This window comes from Uranotaenia lowii, chromosome 2, assembly GCF_029784155.1.
Source record: "Uranotaenia lowii strain MFRU-FL chromosome 2, ASM2978415v1, whole genome shotgun sequence".
NCBI classification, from domain to species: domain Eukaryota; kingdom Metazoa; phylum Arthropoda; class Insecta; order Diptera; family Culicidae; genus Uranotaenia; species Uranotaenia lowii.
The window spans coordinates 351046517-351068256 of record NC_073692.1 but is presented as its reverse complement, the minus strand read 5'-3'; the positions used below and the strand labels follow the sequence as shown (position 1 = coordinate 351068256).

Below are 21740 nucleotides of genomic sequence, written 5' to 3'. Positions count from 1 at the left end.
AGCGAGAAAGTAAAGGGGAAGAACTCCATGATTTGCAACCAGTGTTGCCAATATGCCTGATTTTTCAGGATTTTCCTTATTTTTGAGGCCTATCTTGATTACCCAATAAACATTTTGGCTGCTTGAGAACGACAAGCAAAAGAAAATCTCTTAGGGATCTAGAGTGTCAATTTAACACTCTTCCCCTAAATTCGTATCTCGTAATGTATCTCGCTTGTTTTTCTACCGTACAACTCGTACATACACAATTTATAGATTGTTTTGTAACGTAACTCAAATATGGTATTCAGAAAATATTCAGCTACAAGCACTCGTTTTTAAGGTAATTCAAGGTCGAAGAAAAACATCTTCAAAACAAGCTTCGTAAAGAAGGCTCTAGATCCCTTATCAATTGATAAAAAAAAACTTTTATTGTCCTAAGAAAGCTGATATTTAGAACTATACGTTGGACAAATGGATGTTTTTCTTTAAATTTTTCAAGATTATGGTCACAAAAAAAGTAAATTTTAAAAATGTAAAACTCGTTTTTTTCAATCGATCAACCACCAGAATTGTTTCAGTCACAGCAAAAAAATTTTTTTTGATCAAAGGATAGAAAGTTGAAGTAATCTCACACATTTTTTTTATCATTAGAGTCTCAAAATACGAAGCACAGTTATGTGACAAATTTTCAAGGTAGGTGTTTTTTTAAACTTTTTTCAATCTGAATTTTTAATAATTATTCTAACGTCTAATTTTATTGCGCACATACTTAAAAGTAAACGCAGTATTTTTGAAATAGCATTGTATTCACAAGAAAAGTTATTTCTTAACAATTCTAGTGAAGTTATTATATTTGCGCTGCGATGTTTCACAGAACTATGATAGGTGGACTTAACAGTATTTATCGATTATACAAGTTGCCTATGTACCATGCCTCTATGTGAGACGTTAAACTTAATTTTTGGTCTAAAAATTTCAAATTTGATAGCGCTTTTAAAATTAATTCTTGTTCGGAAATCTTTATGTTTTGTAAAATTTGGAACATAAAATTTAAATTTCGAATCCCATGATCCGACACATGATTCGTGACAAATGAGAAATTTAAGGACGACTAATGTTGTTCTTTTTACAAACCTCTATTAATATGGGAGAGTGGGGAATCATGGGCCTCTTTTTTTCGTTGTTCCATAACTTCTTTATTATAAAAGATAAAATGAAAATAAAAAATGGTATGGTTTTCTACATTTTTAAGGTATCATAAGATATTTTTTTAAATTTTTTAATAAGTTATTTTCCCCAAATTCTGACTGTTTGAAAAAAAGCAATATTTTTTGGATTTTGAAAAATGGTGGGGAACGTGGGCCACCAAATCCAAATTTACCAAATAACATGCAAAGTTTATGAGTTGATCCAAAACTGTGATTTTCTTATTCATTCCGTTATTTTAAAGCAATTTCAGATGATGAAATAAAAAAGAGAGCTGTGTATGATCGCATAGATTCCAAAACCTGGCTCGCGAACGTTTTGGCAAAATTTTTATAAAGGATGGACAAAATATTTTTCATAACTCTTCATTTGGCATCAGAAAACTTTAGAGATAGGAAAAACGTATTTTTAGTTCTGAATGTGTATAAAAACATAAAAATATAGGTGGTTTAAGATGTGTGGCCCACGATTCCCCACAAGCTATGATTTGCAAATTGGTTGCGTTTGTGTGACTTATTGATGTATCATCAAAAATTCCTATTCCACGTGAAAGATCATGACAAAACTAAGATCATAAGCGTATGAGCATATTTTTGTTATGCACTTTAGGTTCCCCATCGATGAAATGAGCGGATGTTTTTTTAATTATGTAAGTAAATTTTTATAACTTTTTTTAGCTTGATAAATAAAAGAAGCATATGATGCCTATTTCAGTCAACAACACATAGGAATACATGCTCACGCAAAACGACGACGATGACAGTTGGTTTGAGATTTTTATCTCAACACACATCTGAGATATTAAAAGTGGCCCACGTTTCCCCATGGTCCACGATACCCCACTCTCCCCTACTAAATTAAGGTTGCCAGAAATTTTTCAGCACGTATCCGGGCTATTTTGTCTTAAAACCTGGCAAAATCCTTTCCAAATTTTGTCAAAACCTAGGAATTACTCATCAAAAATCAAGAAGGAAAAGTTGAAAAAAAAATTTTTCATCAAAATTTATCAGCAGATTTTAAACAATCTGAAATTAACGGAATTTTAACCTTTTTGAGTATGAGCAAACATTTTCCATGAACGTTCATGATCTATGGATTATTTCTTAGGACTTGTGTGCTCGAACACGTAAAGCGTTTTTCGTTCTTCTTTTTTTTTTTTTTTAATTTGGTTTATGGATACCTTTTTTTATAGGGGCCTTTTTTGGGTTCAGGTTCATCAGTCCTTTTTTTATTACAGATTCTATCGTATTAGAATTGGTATTTTAAATCTTTTAAAACTTTTTTATCACCTTTTTTGGAAGCATGGTAAGAACGTTATTCATAAGAAATAGTAAATTTTGTATAATTGAAATTTTCTCTCAGTATTGGAAATTGTTTGAAGAATGAGCTTAAAGTTTAGTAAATCCGCAGCCCGTGGCGTAGAGGATAGCCTTCAAGTCTTCTAAGCCAGCGGGCATGAGATCGAATCCCGGTCACGGCACACATAGTACACTTTCTGTGGGTTGGTGGTTTTAGCATTTGTAAGATGTTAGCCATCATATTCTCGAAAGATGTACGCTTAGAATTAAGAAAAGGGGATCTCTTCGAGGAAACATCAAGTTTCATTGAGATCCTGTATGTGTTTGTGTTCGTTTTATATTAATAAAAAAAAAAATCATCGAGCTGAATCGATAGATACCAATAAGAAGTGGTCTTAAACCCATAATTTATTATATCACCATGATCGATGACTAAACATTTTTGTAAGAAATGCATTAAAAAGTCAGCGTTCGGTTTTTTTTATTCAAGCCTGATTTATACTGATTTTTATATTCAAGGTTCCATGAATTTTGGAAAAAAAAGTTAGCAACCCTTTTTGCAATGTGTGGCTAAAACAAGCGGCTTACTTGAGTGAGAGAGCGTCACCCATTTTTGATGTGACGAGGCCTCCCAGGAAATACACCCATCACCCGAATCTGGGACCCATGACGACAAACGTGTTAAAGCAGTTTGAAAATGAAGTGCATTGATAAGAGAAAGAAAAACGTTTACTGATGAGCTCTGATGTTGACTTATCTTTTCACCATCTGTTAAAAAACTGTAAGATGATAGTGATCGATTAAGCAAATTGCTCCAGCTACATTTTTAATCTCGCGTGAGCTTTCCTTACGTCGTAAGAAACATCTTAAGAATTCACAGAAAACTGGTGCAAAAGTTTTCAAAACAGCTATGAAAAATTGTATTTTCCATATAGAATACGTTATCCAGGCTACAAATATTCTAAATGGAAAAAAGTTGCAACTAGTTCATGTCAGTTTTTGTGTTTTTTTGTTATGAACTGTTTGTTTACATTTTGTTTCATATGACGTATTGAAACCTCACGCGAGATATAAAGTAGACAATGATCGCCGAAAAGAAATAAAACGACAATTTTCGTCTAATTTCGTCTAAAGTTATAAAGACTTTGTAGTATTTGTGGTCTGGATCATTCGAGCAGTTTCGTCAGAAATCTGAAGAGATCGATCAATCGACCAATGCAACTGGCTAGGTAAGAAGACCTCGATGAGCCGATAAAAGAAGAAATCAGATCTTATTTCATTACGAGGAGATTTGAGGTCTCGAGTCGTTAGAGTAGACCAAGGAAAATGTTAAAGAACTTGCTGAAGTTCTTGATTTGGGAGGTCAATTAAGAATGTAGCGTTAGAAAACAACTGTACACGACTATTTTTTTTCGTAATAAATGAAATTGAGAGAAAAAAAAACTAGATAAAACTATCCATAAAATTATAAAATGTGGTCAATTTTACAACTATGATAATACGAAAGTCGATCGTCGGTCTCTTCAAATGAAGTTGGTGTATGTCCTAAAATAGTTAAGATTCGAGCAATTATTTAAACATCCAAGTACAACGAACGACATCCACAATGTTTCCGCTTCGCTCTATCAATAATTTAACCTACTATCAACTAGGGTACTAACTATTGGGCAAAATCATTAGAATTACTGAAGAACTTAACGTGGATAAAGTGAATAAAGATTCAGAAGAAGTAGTTGGAAGGTAGAAGTTTTGAATTTAAAATTGTGCAGAGGAATCAAACGAGATTAACCGAAATAATAGGATAGGAAAGTTAGGACAGTTGTAAACAAAAACTCAACAGAATACAAAAAAACATAAATTTGTGAATAGCAGTTACTTTTTTTTCTTTCTAAAAATCAAATCAAGAACTCTCCCGTCGATGTGATTGAAGTTTGAAGCAATGGAAATACGGATTATCTTTTTTGAATCTTCTTAAGTAATTTTAATTTTTCCGTGTTGGTCTAAAACTTTGACCATTTGATGAATACGTTTAATAGATTTAACAAAAATCAATCACACAGACGGAATCGTTGGACTATCACGTGAGAACAGTTCTACCAAAAAGTGAGAAAAAAAACAAATCAATATTAGACCAACAAAAACAGAAACTAAACTAGAGGGAAGTTTAAGGATTACACTACAAACAAAGCGACTTTTAAATAGAGTTCAAAAATTTAATTTGAATCTGGGTTTGAAGGGTACAATCCACTGGTTTATTTGATTTGCTTCTAACATCTTGGTTGAAGGGCGGGGTTCGATAACTTGGTTTGGCATGTGACTGAAATTATTAGCAATAACTTAAATTTAACAAAAAATTGGGGGAAAATTCCAAGTAACGGTACTGCCAATACTTAACAAAAAAAATCTCGACTAACGGAACAACATAAAACAATTTGTTAACATTTATTACCACACATATCGTTTTGCGATTACTGCGGGAAAGCTACAAATAAGGATAATTTCTGGGAAAGGGGAAAAGGATAATATAACGGACACAACTTCCAAACAGTTAAACACCAGGAGGGGTTCGACTTTTACTGAGATAAGCAAACGACACGTTGAGGGTTAAAAGACTTGTTACTGGAGAAGTAGAGCTAGTGTCGTTCAATAACTATATAGGGGGCACGATTACACGATTACGATACTCGGTACCGATACGTACGATACGTTTACGATACGAATACGATACGAAAACGGTGAATGAGGGCGAGTGACAGAGAGAGGAGGAGGTTCGGGAGAGGGTTCGCACAAGAGAAAACGAGAGAGTACATATTTGCAAGAGAAACGCAAGTGGATAATAACCTTCGTTCCATATCCAACTGAGTTGATTGAGCTGCTCACCTGCGGGCTGCACCGACGCAATCTGGCTTGTTAACTTGTTTTTCACGAACTTGAGCGCGCTGGCGACGTTGGTCTTGATCCAGTTCGAGAACCGGGATATCCGGTTGAACGCTTCCGCGATCTTGTTCGTTTCGTTGTCCGCCGTCGGTGCGGACAAACTCGATGAACCGAAATTGGACAAAAGCAAGGCTAAGAAAAGGTTAAGTACCTGCCGGGGAGGGAATGGGTTCCGATTTTAGGACGTCTATGAATATACCAATAATTTGTCGATATACTTACGACTAAATTTCCTATCACTACGGTGGCCAAGAAGAACGGAATGCAGGACACGTCGCCCACCAGCATGCAGTCCCACATGGATTCGATCCACTCCCCGCACAGCACCCGGAACACGATCATGAACGAGTGCATGAAGTCGGTGAAGTTCCACCGGGGCATTCCCTTGTCCGGGAAGCGGTCCATGTTATCTGTTGGTTGTATTTTTGGGGGAAGATATTTTCGATGGTGGAGAGGAGAAAAAATAACGTGCTGATTAAGGCTGATAACATGGAATCATTTGCGAGAACAGTCATGCCAAGGTTACGGATAGCAAGATTAGTAGAATATGGAAAGTTGATCTATAACCTTGGAATAACCGTTTAGTATTATTGATTTGTAATGGCTATAACTAGAGGAAGCTACTGAGGTATATCTAAGAGTATGAGTTTAGGAAGCGTTGAGTACTTATTTTAAGCGTAAGTGGTGTTAATTTGTTTTTTTTTTTAAATATTTTTAAGTTGGCTAAAGGTGAAAGCTTTTCGGCTAGCTTTGGCTAATTTTTATAAGGCTAGGATGCATTTTTTGGCGAGGCTTTTCTTTCTGCGTTGGAGGCTTATTTTGATCAATATTGTAAGTTCCGATCGTCCTGGTAGTATCGAAGAAGTGGAAAGTACTGTGTTGCATTAATATTCTTATATCCTAATGGCTTTAGTCTGATGATAAGAGCATGAACATCATTTGAATGATTTTAAATTGTAAAAATACATGTTCGATGCTCAAACCACAATATAGAGAATTTTGTTAACAGTTATAGAGAACTTGATTTGACATAAAAGACAGATCAATACAATTTTGCTGAGGATCGCCTTTGATGGCGAAGAACGGGGTAGAATCAACACACTCAATCAATTCAATTTCAAATTCACATTACAAATTGTGGACTGTATTAATACTGACTTCTGAAACATTCGAATTTTCACTTTGGCCATTTCGGCTTATTGTGGCTATTCTGGGAAACAAATCCCGAACGCTAGTGCATCTGACTACGGCTGTTCCTGACCGCTGTTCTGGTTATTTGGTCTGTCGGAAAGGTTATTATCAAGCCGAATAGGCCACTATTCCGAATGAAATGACCAAACGGACATTTTTGGACGTCAGGACGAAAAAGTTGTAAACATTTCTTATTTAATTTCTCATATATAAAAAAAAATCTAATTGTCTTGTTTATATTTGGCTCAAAACTTTTAGCTAGAAATTGAAAAAGTTATATCCGCCATCGAATTTTTTTTCAACGATTTTATAATTCATGTAGTAGAGGGTTCATCCGGATGAATTTCAGGCCGAATAGACATTTTTGACGCTCGGCCGATTGGATGTTAGGGTGAATGGTCGTTAGATCAAATGATCGCAAGGCCGATTAGATAGGGGAGATGAGGGCATAACGAGCACCCGAGGCATAATGAGAACTACGCTTTTCTACGAAAGTGCGTTTTCTTAAATAAATTTTCATGAGGATTTGTTTCGTACTTCCTATAGTATTAATTTTTCACAAAAAAAAGAATCTCCTTATCATCTTTACAGAGATATTTAAAAAAAACTAGCTTGGTTCTCAAGTTACGAAAATATTATAATTTTTGAGCACCACGAAATAAGCTCTTATGATCTTAAAATAACCTTGATCTATAATGTACGCACTGCAACATGATGTACACATTGTTTCTCAATTTTTACCATCAAAAATTTTAGATTTTTCACTTTTATCAATTTTAAAACACGTTTTTACTTAAATTTGTTGACAAGAGGCATATAGAGCACCATATTATCGAGGCATAATGAGCATTTTCTGCCGTAGAATCTAGCAGCGAATTAAAATTGATTTATAGCGCCACACCTTGACTAGTTTTCATCCGACGATTTAGCCTATTGGTAAGGTGTCGGAGAGGTAATCAAAAGACTAGAGTTAGATTTCTGTTCGAGGTGATTTTTTTCCATTCACAATTCATAATCGATTTTTTTATTGTTACATTATACGGCTAGCAGCATCATCCTCCGAACAAAGCACTTAATGTATAAGCGTGCGTGAATTGTTTGTATTCTACAAACAGACCTAGATTATTTTGTTATTGCTTTGTTTGATGAATCTACGACTCACCTGACTTCATCGAATTGAATTCGCTGCTAGATTCCCCGGCAAAAACGCACATCTTGCTCTGATTAATGGTGCTCATACTGCCTCAGGGGGGGTTCTCATTATGCCTCCACAGTGGCTGGTTTTCAGCTTTTTGCAAAATTTTATAAAATGCATTTTTTAACGTTTTCATCTAGTTTTTCACGTTTCAGCCCGTTAGGGAATAGGCTTTTTAAGTGTCTGAACACGAAACAATAATGTAACCTCCATATTATAGCTATTTTCTATGGTTAAATAACCGTTTTCCTTAAGGTGGCCATTATGCCCCCATCTCCCCTATCTGACAAATATGACAAAAAATTGACAATTGTGGTAAAAAAAATTTCAAAATGTAATAAATATGGTGGAAACATGACATAATAAAGACAACATTTAGTATGACCAAAATCTGACAGATATGACAAAAATTTGACAATAAAATGACAGCAATCTACCAAATATGACAAATTTATGGCCTAAATATAACAAAAAAATATCCATAAAATGACAAAACATGATAAAAATCTGACAGATGGAATAAAAATTTGACAAATGTGGTAAAAATATGACAAAAATATAAAAAAATAAAGCAAAATTTTGACAATTCAATAACAAAACATGACAAAAAATTTCAAAATTTTGACAAAAATCTGACAAATATGACAAAAATATGTCAGAATTAAGACAAAAATATGACATTGAATTAACAATATAATGACAAAAATTAGGTATATCTTAGTCAAAAATATGGCAAATGTGTTAAAAATAAGACAAAACTATGACCTACAGGGTGACAAAAAAGTCCTGTCACACTTTTTTGGGGTCGCCTGTAGCCAACACGTTGCATCTCTCTGGTGCCATCTATATGTCAAATGACAGGGCTAACTTTGCTGCCCAAAGTGGCAGAGTTTCGTTTCTGTGCAGTTTGTTTACATTGAGTTGTGAGCCATGGCAGAGTTAAGAACAGCAGTTATCGCTGTTCGGTTGGCGCGCAGATGACGAGATTATTTTTCGGACGAGAAGCTGTTCATTTTGGAGCAAACAGTCAATCGCCAAAATGATAGAGTTTGGAGTGTGAGCCTCCAGCAAGCTCCTGCGGACAAGCTGAACGTTTCCCGGTTCCAAAATAAGACGTCAGTGATAGTTTGGGGAGCCATTTGCAAGAGAGGTAAACTGCCTCTTATTTTTATCGATAAAGGGGTCAAAATCAACGCAGCGTACTACCTGAGCACGGTTTTGAAGAAAAATGTTGTGCCTCAAGCTGAACTATTGTTTGAAGACGATTACTACTGCTTCCAGCAAGATGGCGCCCCATCCCACACCGCAAAGGTTGTTCAGGCGTGATGTGAGGAAAACTTGACCGATTTCATTTCGAAGAATGGATGGCCTCCGTCGTCTCCGGATCTGAATTCACTGGATTATTTCGTGTGAGGATACATGATGTCGAAGCTGAACGACTATAAAATAACAAATTTGGAGCAATTCAAGCGATTTGTCAAGGAAATCTGGGACGAGATGCCGATGGAGCACTTGCGCGCCGCTTGCGACGACTTTCCGAGACGTCTGAAGCTGGTTCGACCAGAGAAAGGTGGTGTAATTCCGAGATATCGTCTGTAAAGTATCTTCATGAGTTACTGGCTTTGAAAGCCAGATTCAGATTTTCTTCTTATTTTTTGAAATATTGAGATTTTCCTGTGTGACCGGACTTTTTTGTCACCCTGTTCATCTGATAAATATGACAAAATTATTAAAAAAATTAACAATAAAATCAAAAAAAAAACATGGCAAACTTATGACAAATTTGGTAAAAAACGACAAGCTGAAAGATATGACATTTGTCATATTTTTATTACTTTGTCATATTTTTACATAGTTTGACCGATTAGATATTCTTTGACAATGGTTTGCATGGATGTTTAGCAGAATTTCTAATATCTAGAATCTAGATTTATATAAAAAATGTCCAATCGGCCAAATGACCGTTTGGCTTGACGTACATTCGGCCTAACAACCATTTGGGCTATCGACCATTCGGCTTAACGTGTATTGGGCTTAACATACTTTCGGCCTGAGGATTATTCGAGGTTCCTTCTGCCAAATAACATTCGGCTGTATGTACCGTTCTTCCTACTGTCCTATCCGGGCCAAACATCCTTGTCCTGAAAACCTACTCGGCCTATCGACCTTCTTTTTTCCTGTTGAGGAGAGAGTCCACTGTGACCATTTATTTGATCTGTTGTGGGTTTACCCCGCGTTACTACTTTTGCAATCTAATTTACCTTGAAAAGATCCATCCACATGCATTCGATTAGCATTTCACGAATGCTAAAACCGCCCACCTTTAGTGTACTATGGAAGTATGCCACGTTATTGATCGACCGGTATTCGATCTCATGACCGATGGCCTAGAAGTAAAAGATGCTATCCTCTAGGCCACCGTCTGCTGGTATGTTACTTCAGATGGAGTACACCTAGGGTTAATCGGACCTACCCTTGACGAACCATCGGTCGTGGAAGCCCTCGAAGCAATTCAAAGGCAAAGCAACACTAACACAGGACTTTGCTACCGATGAGGGAATCATACATACATACATACAACATACCGGTACGCGAAGAAATCTTTCGATTACCGTGGTTTATAAAATAGAGAGGCAGGGAATAAGATTATGCTGGTCACATAGCTCAACCTTATTTTAGGAAGCGAAGTTGTATCGTTAAGATTAGATTTGAGGTAAAAATGGCTAATAGCACCCAAAAAGGAGCAAGCTTCCCTAGGCGTAACTAGTAGCGGTAAAAAACAACCAGCAAGAAAAATACCAGCGACACAACTGCTTTCAAAACAAATAGCCGAAAATAGAGCAGAACGGGTGTAGTACCGAAAAAGAGGAGGAAAAGTTTTTCCAAAACCGCGTCGACAAAAGGAGCGACAAAAAAGTGCTCGCGGAATAAAGAAACTTGAGATCGTTGCTAACCGCAGCCAAGGACTAATAAAATCGTATTCAAATCGGAGCAGCCAAGAAACAAAACCGCGCGTAGTTCACAAAAGTTCTGACCACAGTAGGTTCGCGACTCAGCAAACACGTGATTGTAGGGGATTTTTTTCAAGGGGAATCCGATCGCCAGAAAATCGTGAGCGAGCCGTGGCAGAAAACTTCGCGAACCTCGCGATTCTGGTTCGTGAACCAAATTGAAAAACGCATTGCACACTTGATGGTCGTGTTTTCCGTTTCGTTATTTTGTCTCCACATGGTTGTTGATTGCGCCAAATGCAACGCGTGGACAGATGAAATAAATCGATTTTTCAAAGTTTTCATAACAATTTCTTGAAAATAATTTACAATGTTGTAAATTTAAACGATGTATATAATTTGTGAATTGAAGTTTGTCCTTTCTGATGTTAAACAACGTCAAATTTGGCAAATTTGTATATAGAGTTTTGAAAGAATGCAATCTGGCCCAGTAACAGATAGAAAAAATATTGATTTAATTATCCGAAGGATAAAAAGTTCCTCCGCATCCTAAAAAGTTGTAAGGGGTGGGGGAAGGATCAAAAAAAAAAAAAATAAAAGTCCAATCTAGAAATCTGCTACTTCGGCATCTTAATTGTATCCCCTTTGTAATTTTCAAGTTTCTTCCGAAGTTCAAATTGAGGAAGTTACATAAGTTTGGAATTTCAAATTTCATGTCATGGCAGAAAAAAAGAGTCATTAACCGTGCGATGAAGTTTTGAAAGCGAGGGAAAACCATTAAGATAATTAAGAATTTCAATGTTAACTCATTGCGGACCAAATACAAGATATCTAGTTTTTTCGCTTGACGCGTTTCCGAGCCGGACAAACCGGGCAATTTTAAATAAAAACCTAGCAAAATCCGGGCAATTAATTTTAAAAATGTCCATAAATCCGAGCATTATCTGGGCAAAAAAACTTTTTTGTTCATCAGAACTTATCGACAGGTTTTGAATCGTACTTTAAGATCCAAAACACCTTTCATGATTATTTTTTCTCAATAAATTCCGTTTTGGAGGAGTTTGTATTTTGATTTTCCAAATAAAGTGAATATAACCGGGAAAAATCCGGGCATTTTTCAATGAAATCCAGGCAACCGGGCCGTCCCGGACTGTTTCAAAATTTTGTATTGAATGTCCAGGCAAACCCGAATAAAACCGGGAAATCGGACAACATTAGATAAGAAAGAAACGCTATTTCTAAAATATCACTAGCTGACCCGGTAAACTTCGTTTTACCTTCTTAAGTATAAATCGTAATAAATGTTTAATTTCATCTACACATCCTTAATTGCATCGTGCTTGCGAATAGATTCTTATGGAAATCGTAACAAATAAAGTTGAATTTGTATTGGGACAACCTTCCATAAAAAGTGAGATCCTTGAAACTATTATACAAACCATCTCTGACCCAAAAAACCCTCGGATACCAAATTTCACTTCATTCCGACCGACCATTCATACGTGATGTTGTTACATAGAAAATGCCTCCATTTTTATTTATAAGAAGATGTGAAGAGATAATTTTGTATGGGGACCCCCCTTTCATCAAAAGTGAGATTCTTGAAACTATTATACAAACCATCTCTGACCCAAAAAAACCCTCGGATACCAAATTTCACTTCATTCCGACCATTCATACGTGATGGTGTTACAAAGAAAACGCCTTCATTTTTATATATAAGATTTTCAGTTTATGAGCAGATAAGAATGACGAATTAAAAATAGCAGGAAAAAAATTCAACAAGCTTAATCAAAGGAAATCCAGGCAATAAACGTAGATTTAAAATCCATGAGTTTGATCAAGATCAAGTTCAAAATTAATGTTAAAGATAACTATAATTGAAAAATTTGCATTTAAATTTTTGAAAACTGCTTTTTTACTTCTGTTTTGAAATAAAAAAGATCTTTTTTTTAATTCAACTGATTTTGGATGCAAAGAAATATTGGTGTATTGCAATAAACTATAGCAATAGGGAGTATAGTAAAATTATAATATTTACTTATTTTAACATTTGCAACAAAAATTTAACTTTTTCTGTGATTTAACTTTAATTTGCTTGATTTTATATGATTGATGGTTTTTTTTAAATAATTGTAATGCGATACTTCAACAAATTTTAAGAGACTTTCTGAATTTCTCATCTCATTGAACTATAGGTTCCGGTAAAATAAGTTAGTTTTTTCAATTTAGAGGTAGTTGAAGAGAAATCAGAGAGTAGTTTAAAAATTTCCGAACTTATGATTCTAACACATTTTTGAACTGTTAAATTCTAACCAGGAAATTGAATTTTAAATTTTGGGTTGAATCCCTGATTTTAGAACCAAAACTGATATTCGGTTTTCTCTTGTTAATTTTCCCGGTTTTGGGTCTGAATTCCCGGTTTTTTCCCGGTTTTCCCGGTTCGATTTTCAATTCCCGGTTTTCCCGGTTCTGTGGCCACCCTGGGGGCATGTGAATAAGGTGGTGAAAAAGCAAGTTTCCGTAGATATTCGTATCCCTCAAGCCAAAACCCCTCAAGAAATTTTTTTTTTAAGAAAAATTACTTGAAAACTCTTCTTTGATTATTAAATTAATTTATCAATTTTTTAATCCAAAATAATCATTGATGCGTTTGCATGTGTTTTCTTATTGAAACTTTACATATGGAATCGTGGTTGTCTTTTCCAAATTTAAAAAAACAGTTATGGAATTTTACACTCAACCTCTACTACAGAAATGTATTGATTTGGATGAAATTGTAAGGCTCTAAGATTTGATTTGATTATTTATTCCTTAAACGGTTGTTAAAGATCTTTATTAGGGCCTTCTTGTGTCCATTCTAATCCATAATTTTGTCAAAAAGCTTTGTTTAATTCAATTGACCACCCAGGAGTTGACATGGCAGAATGAATTTGATTAAATATTTAGAGTTTCGTTAATCTTAAAACGCTGTACAAATAAAAAAAAAATTATTTTAATAAACTTAAAAATAAAACAGAAATATTCCATACAATAATTGAAAGAACAGTGGAAAATGAAGAACTTTCTGCTGCTGCTTGAAGCACAATTTATACCCGTACGCGTACCTAAAGAGACGCACAGCCTGCCTACGGAAGAAAATCGAATAACCACGCGTTCCCTTCCAAAAAAAGTTCATGAACCTTTTCGCTAAATGGTTCGTGAGCCAAAATCGCGGGGGAAAATTTTCATGTATGTTACGATTTCCACGAGCGAGACAGGATTCAAAATCCGAAAGAATCGTCTGTTGGTTGGACTGCCTCGCTCGTGTTTCCTATGGTTCGCGAACCTAAGGGATTTTTTTTCACAGCCTGCTCGCGCTTTGGCGAACCTTTATGGGTAAAAATCGTAGACGAGCGGGAATCGCCACTCGTGTACACGATTTTATTAGTCCTTGACCGCAGCTAAGCAGCGGTGCATTCCGGATAGAAAAAGCTGCAGCATCGGAAAACTGCAACAGAAGTTGCTGTCGTTCATAGGGAACCTCTAGTGTGCATAAGCCGAAGCCTTAGAGGTGAGTTAAATGTCATTCACCAAATTCTTAAGCCAAGGCTAAAGTTCCTGTCCAATAGTCCTATTTGCCGCTGGTAGTGTTAATGATATTATGCTGGTTGTTTCACCAACACTTTCCAGTTTCGGGAAAATTGACCTCAAAACTGACCATGTTTGTCAACCGGCTGCTCGTTTTTTTTGTACCGAGAGAATTTAAGGTTAATTGTCCCGTCTCATCTGCACACGCTCAGAAAGCTTCGCTTTGGATCGTCACACGAGGTGTTTCGCAAAACCCAATTCCGTTTCCGGTCGTCGGACCGATATCGAAGAAGAAGCCCTCTCTCAGAGGTAGGTCCTCAGCGCATTTTGACATATGATACAATTGCTGATAGAATTTCCCAACTCGAAGGGTTTCTTTTTTATGTTGGTCTTAAATCGACCGCAGCACCAAGCACCTATTGGTTGGTCAACACTTACTTATCGTTCCCGGGCAGCGGTTCCAAGCAATTCGAAGGTGACAGAGAGATACGCCCTCAACCTTCTGTCGACCAATTCCTGCTAGCTCTGCCCGCGAACATGTTGAAAAGGTAAGAGGGAAGTTCAGTCAGTACGATCCCAAAATTCAATTTACGGTTGAGATCGAGTCAAAGTGTCGTCTCCCGTATTTTCATTTAGTATTGATTAGACAACCCGATCAATCAATCAAAACAGAGAGGTATCCGAAATCAATAGTTTCGGGACAATTGCTCAACTTTCGATCAGCACATAACATGTGCTTCAAAACTAACACAGCGTTAAATTTGATAAAACGAGTCAAAAATTTTTCGACAAATGTTCCCCCCGAGGAGGCAATCAAGTTAATGCATGAGAATCTGAGAATCAACGATTACCCATGGACCCTAACAACAGATTGATTCGAAAAGCGAACGAAACCGACACCCCTTAAAACACACAAGATATACCCAAACAACACTACCGATCCATATTGGACATCGACTTCGACATCGAGCATCTACCTAACTGAATACGTAATCCGTACGCTTAAGATTGATTACCCGTACGAACGCATCGGCACCACACAAAAACACACGATACTCAGCCTATTGCCAGTGGCCAAAGATCCGATATTGCCGATCGATCGCTCCAATGTGATTTACCATATTCCATGCGCAGGCTCTCTCGAACGAGACGAGAAATTCTCTAAATCCTATGTAGGGCAGATTAGCTATAAACTACGGACGAGAATGTTGAAACATAAATGCTATGTCACAAAATTAAAACGCATTTTAGCAATAAGGGCCACAGCGTAAAACCCCAGCATCAGGGAGCTGCGGCAGTCAGCCGTCGTTTTTTTTTTCGATTATGTTTAACATCTTTATGTCATTCGCGACTTATATCAATGATGCACCTGACATTTGCTTACAGTATCAGCAGCGGTCAGGTGTCAAAGCTATAATAGCACTCCATTTTCACACTTCGACGGCGCACCGCAAGGTTTTAAACCAGGTGTTATCTTGCTCCTGGGTGTTAAAAAAGCGAGCCAGGAGCCAAATTTAAATACCGACCAGCTCTTGATTTGACAGGTGCTAAAGTGTCCAGGGAAAATTTACAATAGAAAATAGCAACAAACAACAACAACACCTATCGACGCGTCACCTGTGGCAAAACTGGAAACAAGTTTAGCTCTTACCGGTGCGCAAATGAGCTGCTTAAGCTAAAATAAGACCTAGAATGTGTCCCGGGTTAACACCTGGGATAGCACTTACCGGTATCGATGCTCTTAGGAAGCAACTGACTTGCCAACTAAGCTATATCATACGCCCAAAGTCAGCAGTCGTTGAATATCGCTTCGAACAGGAGCACATGTTTGACTTCGATAAAGCCACCGTCCTAGACAGCTTTAATAAACACCGTAGGCACATAGAGGTACTCGAAATGTGCTACACACAGAAGACTCCGAATACCGTCAACATTGAGAGCGACACAGATGGGAGAGCAATCTCGTACGGCGGAGTGATTCACTCTCTAGCAATCACTCGCAAGCGCTCATCGACGCCAGGTTCTGGCTGTAAATAAAACGCTATGAAAACTCAAACAATAATAATAAGACCAGGCCCACCAATGGTTGCTAAACCTCGAATTGAGTACATTCAGCAACATATTTATCAACCCATCATCGCACCAACAGTTGCTAACTTAATTCGAGAAACAGCATTCGAGAAACAGCATTCGAGCAGTAGGTTGTTACAGGATGCGTTTATGTAGCAACCCGGTAGCAACGCAGCCGGTAGTCGCTATCAGAAAATAAACAAACACAAATACCAACCTGGATCGCAACAATGGGTGCGAAAATAAGTAAGTAGATAAAAACGCAACCAATAAAAATATCGACCGAAATAGCAACTTGCGGTGGGCTTGGTCTGAACAGAAAGTCGAGTGATAGAAGTTTTGCCACGGACGTGTTTCAAACGAAGGAGTAGGCGCTGACGCCCAGAATTGTGGGCACGTAAGTCGCACGCAAGCTTTCTTTCTCACTTCCTATATGAAATAAGAATTCAAATGCTAAATTTACAGCAAGAATTCCGACGATTGATGAAGGCTTTAGGAGTGCTTCTGCTTTGGAAAATAACACGAATGTCCGAGTAAGTCATTAATGTGAATATTAATTATGAGAAAATATGTTTTATACTTCTGTTCTTAATTTTAGTTCTTTGATGAAAAATTAATATAATTCGAAACGTATGATGAAGCACATATAAAAAGTGTTGTAATTGATCTGATAAGACCGAAAAGCCAATACATAACCGATATACAGTATACAAAGTTAGTATCATATAGACTTTAGCACTAATAAGTAAAGCAGAAAAGGTCACGATCTATAAGAAAGTATCGGTTTGGAATCCCGTGTCGAAGGAATCCTAAGAATAGAGTGTACGGTGCCCAGCGATGCTTCTCTGTGAAGTACTGGAAAGGCGAGGATATCTCCTAAACTTACAAGGCTGTGGATAGACGGTCTACGACGGATGAGATCTATACACTATTGCAAAGCCGCAAATGCAACGATCATCCGTAACGCTATGGAGCTATGGAACATCCATCGTGCAGTGCTGTGTGCGGTTTCGGTTAAATTGTCGAGTTTATTCGAATCGCGTAGGGGGCTGCAGGTGTTCGCTGCTAATCCGGTAGGAACGAGTCGAGCAGGGACGCAACGAGCGAGGTAATTGGACCAAGTGGTGTGTGGTCTGGCAAATGTGGGATGCCCGAGTAGTTGGAGAATGGTTGCCATGAACCGAGTGAATTCAAGGAATATTGTTCATCAACCTGATGTTGTGAGACGGAAAACCATGTTATGTAGGTACATGGTTTTCCGTCTCACAATAAATACAAAGCTGTGAAGGTGATCCATCGGGGAAAAGTTTGAGAAGCTCGAGATATTTTTATGAGCGCTTTTGAAACAATTCCGCGACCAGATAGGCAGAGCCAAATGTAACTCGTATCGTCCGAAGGCGTCCAGGGACACTTAATCAAGTGCATACTTGTTAGTTGCAGGGTTTTCATTAGAATGGGTCTACTTATGGGGAACTCTTAATGATATGTTCAAGCTGACGCAAACATTAATTGGGTCTGAGATCTGCGAGTGTAGTTTGCGACTTTTTCTTGTCCTTGATAGGACAATCGGTAAGTATTGTGATTGGTGAAGGTGGAAAAAGCTCGTTATTACCGAAATCGTGAATAAAGTCAAAAATCCCAGTTGAAATTTAAGAATTATGGGGTATACTTTTGGAAACTTATTCGACCATTGCACAGAAGACGCTACGGCTGACTTGCGTGCCTTCAACTACAGCAGGCATGTCAAACTCGTTTAAGTGTGCGGGCCGCATTAAGATCTTTCATTTCCAAAAATAATATTATTTCCTCTCGTAGCAAAAAAATCTTTTTAAAATTTTGTGGCAGGAAAGCCAGCGTACTTCTGTGTAGTAGGGAATTTTGTGATAATTTAAGACGCGGCTACGCGGGCCGCATTGATCCAGAACGCGGGCCGCATGCGGCCCGCGAACCCCCAGTTTAACATGCCTGAACTACAGGGTATCAAAATGTTCTTCCCCTGGCAACCTAGAATGTGGGGAAGTTAGGGTATCTCTTGAAATATTATTTTCAAGTAAACCATTAGTCGGACTGAGTAGTCTGACACTTGATTCATCATTGAGCCATCACTTTTTGATACCATAGCTAATTTGACAATGGTTGATATTCCTGGCTGTAAAAACAACGGTCTAGGAAATGGTGTGTCTTAATAATATTCTGCTTAGTTTACGGTCTAAAGAGTTTACAGTTAAGAGCACAGCAGCAGTAGCATGAATGAATGGTTTATTTTTAATTTAAGTGTAGTTTAAACCTGAAACAGAAAAAAATGATTTGATATCAATGTAAATTTACTTGGCATTCTACAAAGCTCTGTAGTACCCTATATAACATCAGTACAACACAGCACTTTTCACACTTGACGATTCGAACTTCCGCAGTTTGACATTCCATATCTGGTGGCGCTTAAGCTTAGGCCTCAATTTGACTTTTGGCTTTTGGCAGGTCTGCTCGGGTAAGCGACTTAAACAGCTCGCGCGCTTTCGCATCATATTTGGAGTATTTAAGCTTACTAGATTATGTACATACTCTACCTGATCAATTGCGCACACAGTTATTAAACCTCGCTGTTTGTTTTGTTTTGTTTTTTTTTTTTTTTTTTTTTTTTAATTTGATAATCTCTAGTCCCTGTTCATTCTACTATAGTAAATCACAGTGGAAAAATCTACGAGAAGGATCTAGGTTCTAGGAATTGTTTGGTTAAATCTAGTTAGGTTTCAGCTAGTGCTAGGATAGATCTCTAATCATAGGATTCAGACTAGTTCTGAATCGTTGTTAGATTTTTTTTTTAAATATTTACATTTAAGGATACAGAGAGTATTTTTTGTGAGAAAACTGTTCGAACAACGTATTAATGTATTTTTTTTGTACACTGTTCGAATCCCTTTTGTATTCATTTCAATGTAACTTCTTAGAACCAGTGTGTTTAGTGTGCGCATTTGTTTTGTTTTGGTTTTTATTCCTCGGGTAAGGTTTGACTAACGTGGATTGGATGGGTGTATGTGTGTCTATTGGGAAACGAACTTGGCAGCACTGCCCAAGTTACACCGCAATACTTACCGAAGTAGTTCTTGCCGAACAGCTGCATTCCCATCACGGCGAAGATGAAGATGATAATGCAGAGCACAAAGGTCAGATTACCCAAAGCACCCATCGTTCGACCCATGATGGAAATGAGTAAGTTCAACGTTGGCCACGATTTCGCTAGCTTGAACACTCGGAGCTGTCGTTCGGTTTTGTCATTCGGTTCGGCAACACGCGCGTTGGTTGATTTCGTTAATCAAAAATGGCGATATTTCGTTGTTGTTGTCGGTTTGATGGTTTGATTGCAGAATTCGAAAAGCCAATTTTTTTCAGTGTGGAGGTGTGATTACGATTTTGGCAATGTGGTGTTTGGTGGTCGAATTGAAAGGTGTAGTATATGTAGCAAAGTTCAAAGTATGATTTGTTATCGGAAAAAAGAGAAAGAGGAGAGAAAGAGAAGCATTTTCGATAAAATATTTTTTTCGAAATCCATTCCATGTGAACTATGCTGAATGAAAGAATTGGTGTCACTATTTTTCGGTTGGAAATTTTGTACAAAAGTTCATTTCGTTTCATCTATCGAGCCGCTATGATCTAATTTATAGAATCCCTTCATACAAAGCCGCTATATTCAAGATTCCGCAGTAGTTCCTAGGAGATTTTAAAGAAAAAACCGCTTCTTGCATAGCAAATGGCGTGTCATTATTTTTAGTTTGAAAATTTTCCAATGCTTTTCAAGGCGTTCAGGCATCAAGCAAATTTGTTCCATAAGTAAAGAATAAAAGAAAAAAAATGAGCTGAGAGATAGAAAAAAGACAAAACTGGGAGCACTGCGGCTTAATCAACGCTCTGGGCTGGGAACACTACCTAGATAGTTTTTGCCGAACAGTTGCATTCCCATGACGGCGAAGATGAAGATGATGATACACAGGACAAAGGTCAGATTTCCGAGGGCACCCACCGTGCGGCCCATGATCGAGATGAGCAAATTCAGCGTGGGCCAGGACTTGGCCAGCTTGAACACTCGAAGCTATTTTTCGACAGTTTTTTTTTTATTTTTATTTCGAGGGGACGACGAAGGATCAGCAAAAAAGGTTAGTTTATCATGGGTTTAGAAGAAATGATGAAATAAAAATAGGAAAAATCCTGTTACCAGTGTTGCTAGATTACAATTTTCTAGTTATTTCAAGGAGCTTAGAATATTTTTTTTTACTAAAAAAGAGGTTCACGGGAGTTTTAGTTTCACCTATCCAGGGCTGGATTTGGTTTACGATATCATTATTAACTCATTATTTCAAGTTTTGTAGTATATTTTTAGTTTTATAAGGGGCTTGAGGAGTCTAATAAAACTATTGGTGTTAATTCACAACTAGAAAACTACGAATTGAAGTTTGTCACCAAATTAAAAAAAAAATCAAACCGATAAAAAACAACAATCGTCGAAGTTATTCACGCTCAGAAAATGTTACCAATAGTTGGAAAAATATTAAGGAGTTTAAGAATTATTAAATTGTGATAAAAAGCGTAATAGTATTTTCCGAATGGTCAGTTTTACGACTTCGTCAACATGACGCGTAAACCTCATGTGTAAAACTACTTACTTACTCTCTAATTCTTGAAGAAACACTGATGCTAGTTTTCTTATGAAATCCAAAATACGTGAAAGTGACACACTTCGTTAATCTAGTGTTTAATAAATTAAACTTCATAAAATAAATGTTTCTGGTGAAGATTCAAAGAGGAGAAGAATTACAAGATGGCTTTGGAAATTTCAACTATTTTCTAATATAGTAAACCTGGCAACACTGGTAACATTCAAATAAACTTAAATTCCCCAACATTCTAGCGGAAACATCGTCTTAGTCTTTAGGATAGACCATGGCCGAAGTACACAGGTACCATGGAATTCTCCCGAGATCTGTTCGTCTTCCGAAACGACGGATCAGACGCGATTTGCCTTTCACTCCACTGGATATCATACTTACCAAACGGAATGATCGCAACACTGACAATCCCTGAACGCCCTCGAGACCCAACTCGAGCAGCGACAGCGCCACGATGATGAAATCGAAAATGTTCCAACCCTCCTGGAAGTAGTACTTGGGACTCATCGCTATCAGCTTCATCGTCGCTTCGATCGCGAAGGTCGCAGTAAAAAACTGGCAAAGACATTAGCAGTTAGTTTAGTACCTTCCCCAGATCAATCGTCGAAGAAATACTCACATAGTTACCACTCTTGAGGGCCTTCTCCATGTCCGTGTCCATGTCGTGATGGTCCAGGGC

The 21740-nt window shown here is 37.3% G+C and overlaps 1 protein-coding gene across 32 annotated transcripts in view; it reads right to left on the bottom strand.

Annotated features, from left to right (window-relative positions):
* Window positions 1-21740, bottom strand: part of LOC129741722 (sodium channel protein para) — a 344044-nt gene that overhangs the window by 74050 nt on the left and 248254 nt on the right. For 13 of the 32 annotated variants that reach the window (XM_055733470.1, XM_055733501.1, XM_055733483.1 and 10 more), the window contains 5 exons: window positions 21681-21740; window positions 21443-21616; window positions 19494-19656; window positions 5646-5833; window positions 5328-5574 (listed from right to left, as the gene is read on the bottom strand). In XM_055733470.1, the coding sequence (XP_055589445.1) occupies window positions 5328-5574; window positions 5646-5833; window positions 19494-19656; window positions 21443-21616; window positions 21681-21740 (832 nt within the window). Of the gene's footprint in view, window positions 1-5327; window positions 5575-5645; window positions 5834-19493; window positions 19657-20324; window positions 20488-21442; window positions 21617-21680 lie in introns of all 32 variants that reach the window. The other 19 variants (XM_055733499.1, XM_055733476.1, XM_055733502.1 and 16 more) reach the window with 3 other exon arrangements.